Source organism: Tenrec ecaudatus, chromosome 17 (assembly GCF_050624435.1).
Source record: "Tenrec ecaudatus isolate mTenEca1 chromosome 17, mTenEca1.hap1, whole genome shotgun sequence".
NCBI classification, from domain to species: domain Eukaryota; kingdom Metazoa; phylum Chordata; class Mammalia; order Afrosoricida; family Tenrecidae; genus Tenrec; species Tenrec ecaudatus.
The window spans coordinates 17,477,613-17,486,113 of NC_134546.1; the positions used below are offsets into that span (position 1 = coordinate 17,477,613).

General features: G+C 50.7%; 1 protein-coding gene across 2 annotated transcripts in view; it reads right to left on the bottom strand.

Moving 5' to 3' along the window:
* The window catches only part of ADD2 (adducin 2), a 49,521-nt gene extending 41,566 nt beyond the window's left edge, over positions 1-7,955 (bottom strand). For both annotated transcript variants that reach the window (XM_075535365.1, XM_075535366.1), the window contains exons 1-2: positions 7,746-7,955; positions 5,293-5,431 (exon numbers count right to left, since the gene is read on the bottom strand). In XM_075535365.1, coding sequence (XP_075391480.1) covers positions 5,293-5,431; positions 7,746-7,934 — 328 coding nt within the window. In that variant the 5' untranslated portion in view covers positions 7,935-7,955. The remainder of the gene's footprint in view (positions 1-5,292; positions 5,432-7,745) is intronic.
* Positions 7,956-8,501: the final 546 nt, after the last annotated feature.

The following is an 8,501-nucleotide window of genomic DNA, read 5'->3' on the forward strand; positions in this document are numbered from 1 at the left end:
TTTCACAGGGGTCACCTAAGACCATATTTCTGATGGTCTTAGGAACTGAGCCATCCCTCCTCTATCTGTCTCCAGGCAGGTCCGCCCACATGCAGACACACCCACATATGGGGTCACCACAACATGAGGAGCTGTATTAAAGGGTCATGGCCTTAGGAAGGTTGAGAGCCACTGGTCTTCCTGATGATGAGCCACATGGAACTGCACTAGAGCCCTGGAACTAGAGAAGCCACATGGAGGCCCATGTCAGTGTGGAGATGCTTCCACCACCACTGGATCCATAAGACTTTCCACCCACTGGCCAGTGATCTTCCTGCATTCAGCGTTATTGCATGGCTGCATGAGTCTGAAGAGGAATTTATAGACTGGTATAGGACAAAAAGGCTAATATCGGACTTACAGACTTGATCTGGACTGGGATGTTTTTTCAATATTCAATTGCTCTTGTATATACATCTCTTTCCTATACACATGAGTGTGTCTATTTGTTTCTCTAGTTGCTCAGACTGACACCGTCAACTTAAGGCCACACAATGAAGGGCGTTCAGACTACTAAACTTGCCACAAACTGCAAGTGGCAACTGAATAAAAAGCCATCGTATGTTTCAGAGTCTAAGAACAGGTGCATTTCATCAGTGAGTGTTAATGAAGACATTACTCCTCATTGGACATGCTATGACCCTATCGTTTTAACTGGATTGTGTAAAATAAAAGCTTCCCCTTGATTTAGAAACAGGGCTAACCGCCAGGTTAGCCAGCAAGTAAAGCATCATTTTTTTCTGGTGTCACAGCTCCCACAAGTCAGTGTGTGGGACTGGCTGAAATGCCTCAGGCCTGGGATAAGCCATGTCTGCTTCCCTCTACGTTGGCAGACCAATGGTGGTGTGGATGGAACTGGGGAATGGGCCTGGGGAAGGTGGGGCTTGACAGTCTTGTCTTTAGGATACCCAGAAGACCAGGAGCTATGTCCATCCGGTTCCATTACCCATGATGCTCCTCCCTGCTCACCTTAAGAAGGCAGAATCAGGCATATAAGCCTCGCCATTCTGATTACTCAGTGTCAAAGGACCAGTAAAAGAATCAATTGGAAAGGATTCCACTTTAAAAGGATGTCTGGCCAGGAGCTTCCTGAGGCTGCCTTTCCCAGCTTCCCACTGAAAACTTTAATGGGATTAAAATGCTCTTCAGAAGCTTTCACCATCCCAAGAAACTTCATGCTCTACCACGTGATGCACGGCCGTATCAGGCTTGCCATCAACTAAAAGGACGAGCAGACGTGAGTGTGGACAGGTGCAAGCACAACAGGCCTGGAAGGATGGGCCCTGCGCACGTGCCCCCAGGGCATGTTGGCAAGGACCTCAGTGAACCAAAGGCTCAGCAAGACCAGTGGGAAGCCTCACAATGAAATGCCAAAGACAGTTCGTTCATGCATTCAGTTGAGCAGACTGGGGTCCCCGCCTCCCTGTGAGTTGCCAGGTCAGAAGACCAGGATTCCTGGCTTCATTCCCAACAGCCGGAAGGGGAGACACACCAAACGCAGACGTTCCCTAGGGAAAGGCAACCTTCCTTGAGTCCTTCTTTTCTTGCAAGTAACTATGGAATGCCAGGAGGGCCAGGCCAGAATGGGTCTGGAAAGGCTCACTCCCATCGCCTCTTCCGTGTCCTGTAGCAAAGAGAGCCCCATCTCCTTCCCCATCAGTGGCGGTTGGGCTGTGAGAACTACCGGGTCCACAGGTCTGGGGGTGGGAGGAGAGAAGGGGAAGGCTGCACAGGGCCTGTAACCCACTCTCTTAGCATGGTCATATGGTGGTCAGCCTCGCTGAGTTAGGATAGCTGAGAGCCACGGTCTCTCCGCTTATGATGCAAAACGATTCACTGATTCACTCAAAGTACTTAAGAAAAATTAGGAAAAATTCACCAAGCTCTTCTGTGAAAAGCTTAAACTAACGCTGGAAACAGCACAAAGCAAAAGTAACTGACAAAGAAGCACCTCTCAGGCTTGAACTCACGGTACTTGTTACCTCCTCTCTCAACAGCCCCTGATTCAGAAATCCTGGGTCTCTAATGATTAGATTACATTTTGTCCAGTTCCGGAAAACTAAAGACCAAAATAAACTAAAGAAAAATTATGGATTAATAAAGAGGAAGGTGAAAAAAAATAATGAGCTAGGAAACAGAAATCTTTGTAGAGGCAATCAACAAATCCAAGAATTGACATACGTGAGAAATGCTGTGGACACACATCTGGAACAGCCAATAGAGAGAAGATAGAAATGTACAATATCCAGAGTGCGGAGATGACATTGCGACGTCCACAGCAGAAACGCTAAACGGTACAAGTACTTTAAATGACTTTCATCAATTTTGAAAAAGTTCCACGAAACTGATTATTTTGCAGAAAATGCATGATCAGGAAGTAACAAAATGAATCAAAATCCTGGCTGAAGCTAGAGAAAAAAATATCCCCCCAAATTGCCTATAAAAATGTCCTAGATTGGAAGGCCTTTCTAATGAAAAAACAAACAAACCACTGCCATCAAACGGATTCTGACTCACAGCAACCTCCCAGGGGGTTCTGGAGGCTGTCGGTCCTACCGGAGCCAGCACCCTCTCTGTCTCACGCAGGTAGGCGGGGTGGCTGGTGGGTTCGAACCTCCAGCCTTTCAGTTGGCAGCACAGCACCTACCAAACAGCACCACCAAGGCTCCTGATGGCTTCATCCGTAGACAATAAATCTGGAAGAAACAGGTACTTCCTACCCCATGTCAACACCATCAGGGCAGAGCAAAGGTGAGGCCATCGAGTCACAGGATGAAATCAGAGCCCTCACACCACCGCTGCACAAAGAGGGCCAGCAAGCCAACAGTCGCCCATCTCCGATGTACATACGATGCAGAGTTCTTTGGTCACCGCCTAACAGACCACACCTGGAAAGGGGTTGCTTTTTAAAGACTGCAGCGGGGCCAGGGATGACTTACTTCAGGGATGAAAAACCAATCCAATGTTCAGAAATCCATGCACGTAGTTCAGTCCATCAGGCTCAGGGGAATACAGACAAGTAATGCCTTAAGTGCGTTTTGTGGAACTCAGCACCCTTTTCTAAAAAGAAGCTATGCAAAGTAGACTAAAGGACATGCCCCTAGCACAATGAAGAACAGTGGTCTCACAACGCAGATGGCAAAACGCATCCCCGAGAAAGTCAGAAGCAAGACAAGGATGACTACTCTCTAATCTATTATTAAACATTAGTGTGTGCGCTCTGATAGCTGCAAAGAGAAGACTGGAAAAATAAGCCAAAGGGTAAATGTTGGAACACAGAAGGCGAAGTTATCATTACTTACCGAGTATGTGATTCTCTACACACAAAACCCAAGAGGATTAAATGAGATGATATTAGAAGTTAAAGAAGAGCTCAACAAAGGTCTAGCTTAAATCTGTTCATATACATTACTTTCCCTAAATGCCAGCTTTAACTAAAAAGACAACAACCAAAGGAGGATTCATGTACAATAAAGTTACATGAACTATGTAAGAGAAACATACTAAGAAACCCATGTGAACAAGAGATTAGACTTTGAAGACCACAAGGAGGCCGGGGATGGGGCGGGAACAGGGAGAGGAGTAAAACGGGAAATTCGGGAGGGAGGGAGGAAGAATGGGCCGGGGCTGGGGAGAAAAATAAAACCACCTTTATGGGGATGGGGTAACAGGATATTATTACTGATTTCATGTGTTGAGATGGGCTGTGTAACTATATGGCATAGGCGTCTTTAAATGAAAAACAAACAAAAAACTACAATGAAGAGTCCCATGAGAGAAAATAAAACTGAGATGGGCTTGGAGTCTTTAATAACAAACCAACTGGCTGCCATCAAGTTGTTGCCAACTCTTAGCAACATCCGAGTTCACTTGAAACACGTGAGAAAGAAAGAGAGAGTGGAAATACTATAAAGATACAATGAAACTTTCCTCCTGGGCGTTAATGAGGACTTAACTAAATGGAAGACACCCTTTTTAATGAAAAGATCTGAAATTCACTCCTGCAGCTATTCTTGGAGCCAGACATTATGGAGCCTAGGTCTGGGACGCTCTGCTAGGGTGGCGAAGCGAAGTGGCTTGGCTCGCTCTTCCATCCACAGACTTAGTAAACAGCACGCAGATCAAGTGCAGAGGGCTCTACCTCGGGGTCAGTTTGTCATCTCTCTGGGCATGAGAGAATCAACTCAGCGCACGGCTGCAGAGGACCATGACCATCATGACAGCAGAGCCACGAGCAGAGCACGTATGAGATGCTTGTCTGAAGAGGCTTGGGAGACCGCCGCACCAGGGCCACGAGCAGTCATGCAGAGGGGCAACACCATGACCAGGAGGCTAAGTGGTCTCAGAGACGCAGGCTTTCTGGTCCATGGAACAAGGGAGGCCAAAGGACCACGTAGCTCAGAGGCTAAAGACCAGCCTCTCTCTCATGTCTCTAAGAGACAGGCCTACTGGCTGAGAAGAGACTCTGCTAGGGACCAAAAGGCTGCTTCCTTCCTGTTATCTGATCCTGACAGTGTAGTCATGTTTCTTCCCTTTTCTCCATGGTTCCCCTGATTTTCTACCATAACCTGATATCAATCTGATATTTTCTATATCTTACATGTTTTATATCTACGTCTTTTTATAATCTGATATTTTTTCAAAGAATGTGGGGAGAGCTTCCAAGTCTAGGAAGATGGGGTTGTGCGTAGTAACCCGGGTTCCCCTCACTGTCCCGTGGGGCATGGACACCAGCTGCGAGGGTCTTCTGTCATCCCAATAAGTCAGCCCCAGGGAAGGGAGGGAAGAGCAGCCTGGGTCAGGCTGGATGCCACCAGGACATGAGGGTTGGCCTTCGGTTCTTTGCCCAGAGCTAGAAAAATAGGGACAGGATCCTCACCCTCATCCCCTGGGCCTTCAAGCAAGGAGAAGGGACAGAGAGACCTCGACGTGCAAACCTACTCCTTGGTCTACTTATTGGGTTCAAATTCAGGCTGCCCCCTCCCTCCCAGAGCCATGGATCCAGAAGCTGGTTCTCCCTTAAGTCACCTGCTCCTCCCATTCCTGACATCAGGGATAAGCTTCCCATGGGTCTTTAATTTGCAGCTGCAGTAGTGACAGATACCTCTCTGACTGGTACTGGGCTCCCAGAGGCCCGCTAATGCAACTGTGCCGCTCTGTAGCCTGGCAACCAGGCAGCTCCGACAGCAACTTCCTCTCCTCCCCACCCAGCCTCCACCTCTGCTCCTGGCAGCTCTCCAGCCGCCCACGTACTCATGGAAGATGTTGGGAAGACTGCATGGGAGGTGCTGGCCATGAAGTCCGCGATCTGCCGCAGGGCCCAGATGTTGGAAGAGTTGTTCCCCTTCTTCATCTGCTCCTGGATCAGGCCTTCCAGCTCCTCCCTGAAAGACTGAAAGCAGCGCCCAGGGGCTGGTCCCACCACACCCTCTCCTGGGGCGCCCACAGGGTCTTTCAAGTGCCACGCCCTCCGGGGACACTGGGACCTCCCCAAACAAATAGATGCCGGGAATGGGTCATGTGCCCCAACCCCAAGGACCCTCACACCAGAAGCGGCAGGCCTTCACTTCAGAAATGAAGAGACCATTTAAAAGCAGATCTAACAGTATTAAAAAGCATGGCACTGGCAGGCAAACGTCGAGTTGCTAACCACAAGGCTAGAAGTTCAAACCCACCAGCTGCTCCTCAGGAGACCTTGAAGGCTATCTGCTTCAGGAAAGACTTGCAGCCTCAGGAACCCTGTACCTGGTCCTGGAATTGACCCGATGGGTTTGGCTTTGGGGGGAATGGCTCCTTTAGGCCCTGGTCTCCTCATTTGTTTAACAAAAGGGCAGGAGTTGATCACTTCTGGGGTCATTCCACTCTGGCAGACTCCAGGCCACAAATAAGAAGCCCTGGTGGCACAGCAGTGAAGCACTCAGCTGCCCACCCAAAGGCTGGTGGTTTGACCTGTCAGCTGCTCTGCAGCAGAGTGAAGATCACAGCCTTGGAAACCCACAGGGGCAATTCTACTCTGACCCATAGGGTCACCATGAGGGGTGTGTGTGTGTTTTCTTGGTCGCAAATCACACACTACTGTCCACCAGGTGCCATCGGGACACCAAAACCAAGCCACATTCACTGCCATGAGTGCTGATTCAGTAAGGCTGAGCAACACTGCCCCTGTGGGATTCCAACGCTGTCAGTCTTTAGGGGTGCTGAGCCTCCTCTTTCTCCGGTGGAGTCGCTGGCAATGCCCACTGCACCAGAGAGAGCTTCCTATGTGTTGGTGACCCTGTGAAAGGATGGGGAGAAGCAGGCCTCCTCCCAACCCCATCTCCTGCCTGACCATAGAACCTACTCCATCCAGGCCTCAAAAATGGGCTGGGGTGACTGTCACTTCTCCCACACCTGCCATCCCTCCTGCCACACTCTGGCAGTTTGCCAGGACTCTTCCCTCATGTTTGTTTAGTCCCTCACAAACCTCAGGAGCAGTTCCACTCTGTACACCTGGGGTCATCGGGAGGGGGTCCAACCCCATGGCAACTAGCAGCAACAACATATTCCTTCAGGGTCCTGAGCACAAGGTCACCCCAAACCTCAGGCCCACTCTGAGGATTGGGCATTCACTGTGTGGTCTAAGCCAGGGTCTCTTGATAATCTAGTACCAGCTAAGTCAGAGCTAGACGTGCCCCCCACCCCTGATTCTACCCGGCAGGCTCCTGTGTATGCAGTCGAGGACCACGCACTGTTTCCTGAGGACCCCTTTTCCCTCCACAGGACCCCCACTCTTCCTCTTCTTGGGACGCCTTATTTCCGGACCCCGTGCTACTTGGTGGTCTGGTAGGCCCACACCGAGCCGTTCTAGGATGAGCTCTGGACTCACACCAAACCAAGGCCCAAACTCACTGCCATCGAGTCGATGCTGACTCCTAGTGACCTCAGATGACAGGCTAGAGCTGCCCCTGTGGGTTGCCAAAACTGTCACTCTCCACAGGAGAAGAAAGCCTGGTCTTTCTACAGAGGAGCAGCTATGGGTTTCAAAGTGCTGACCTTGAGGTTAGCAGCCCAACATGTGACCACTAAGCCACCAGGGTTCCTTGTACCCATGACAGGTGCTATTGATATACTGTCTATCTGGAGGGGCACAGGAGGACCCCCGGCCCCTGTGCCCTGCTGAGCCCTCCGCTCTCCTGATCTCCTGGGGCTTCTGGGCCCTCTCCACCCTGCCCCATGCAGGCCAAAGCCTTATGTGTCCCAACAGAGAAGTCCCACTTTGTGGGGCTTAGTAAAGGGAGTCTCTGGCCTTCCACTTGCAGGGGCAGCCAGCCTCTGGACACATGCATGTGTTAGTTCATCGTGAAGGATTGGAATGGATGGGGGAAGAATGGAAACTGAGGCTCAGAAGGAGCACAGGAAACTGAGGTGCGGCTTCTGTCTCTCAGAGCCCTCTCCTTGGGCCATAAAGCCAAACTGCCCGCAAATTGCCACTCCTCCTCCCCCCATCTCCTCCCCAGAGTAGGACTAATGGGGCGCCATGGGGCTGGGCTGTCTCCATCCACTGGCTTCAACGGCTACCAACCCTGAGCAAGCAGAAAAGCCATGACAGCTTTGGGTTTACCTTGATGAGATGGACCGCTGCATGCTCCCCATCAGCTACCACACCCCACCCCCACCCCCATCATCTCTGCGCCTCCTGACCCCCACCCTTCGTCAGACCCACTCACAGGGCTCTGCAAGATCATGGTGACACGCTTCTTCTGCTCCATCAGGTTGAAGTCCTGCCGCAGGTCGGCGGCGCGGTTCCGCAGGCGCAGGTACTCCGGGTCCTCCTCGGAGAAGCGCTCAAAGTACTGCTGCCCCTGCGCGGGCGGCGAGGAAGCAGCCTCCGGGGCGGTCTCGGTCTCGTCGCTCATTCTCTCAGTGTGTTTGCTATATACTCCAGGAACCCTACAGAGAAAGGAGAAAGGTGGGCATACAATTGGGGCAAGTATTTCCTTCAGGTTGGACGTGGCGGGACTCACAGGAGACGCAGCTCTTCCCAGAGCTTCAGAGACCCAGGCAGCCGCTCATTGCGAGCTCTATCGGACCAGCTAGTGCATCATTACCCCTTGCCTTACTTCATTACGATCCCTGGTCACCAGCGTGTTAGAGAGTCCTACTGTGCTCCATAGGGCTTACTGGGCTGCAATCTGTATGAAACTGCCCCTGGAGGGGTTCCCAGACTAGGTTTTTACAGTAGAAAGCTCAGTCTTTCAAAATTCCACGGTGTTAGCTGGTGGTTTTGAACTGCTGACCTTCCAGATCGCAGCTCAAAGAATAACCAGTGCACCACACAAGGGCAGTACTACCCTGTGCTATAGGGTCACTATGAGTCGGCATTGACCAAGTGGCAGTGAGCTTGGTTTGAAGAGTTTACTCTTTATGAAAGTAGTGTGGTGCCTCTTGGTGAGTCCAAACTACCAACCTTTCTTTCCACTGGC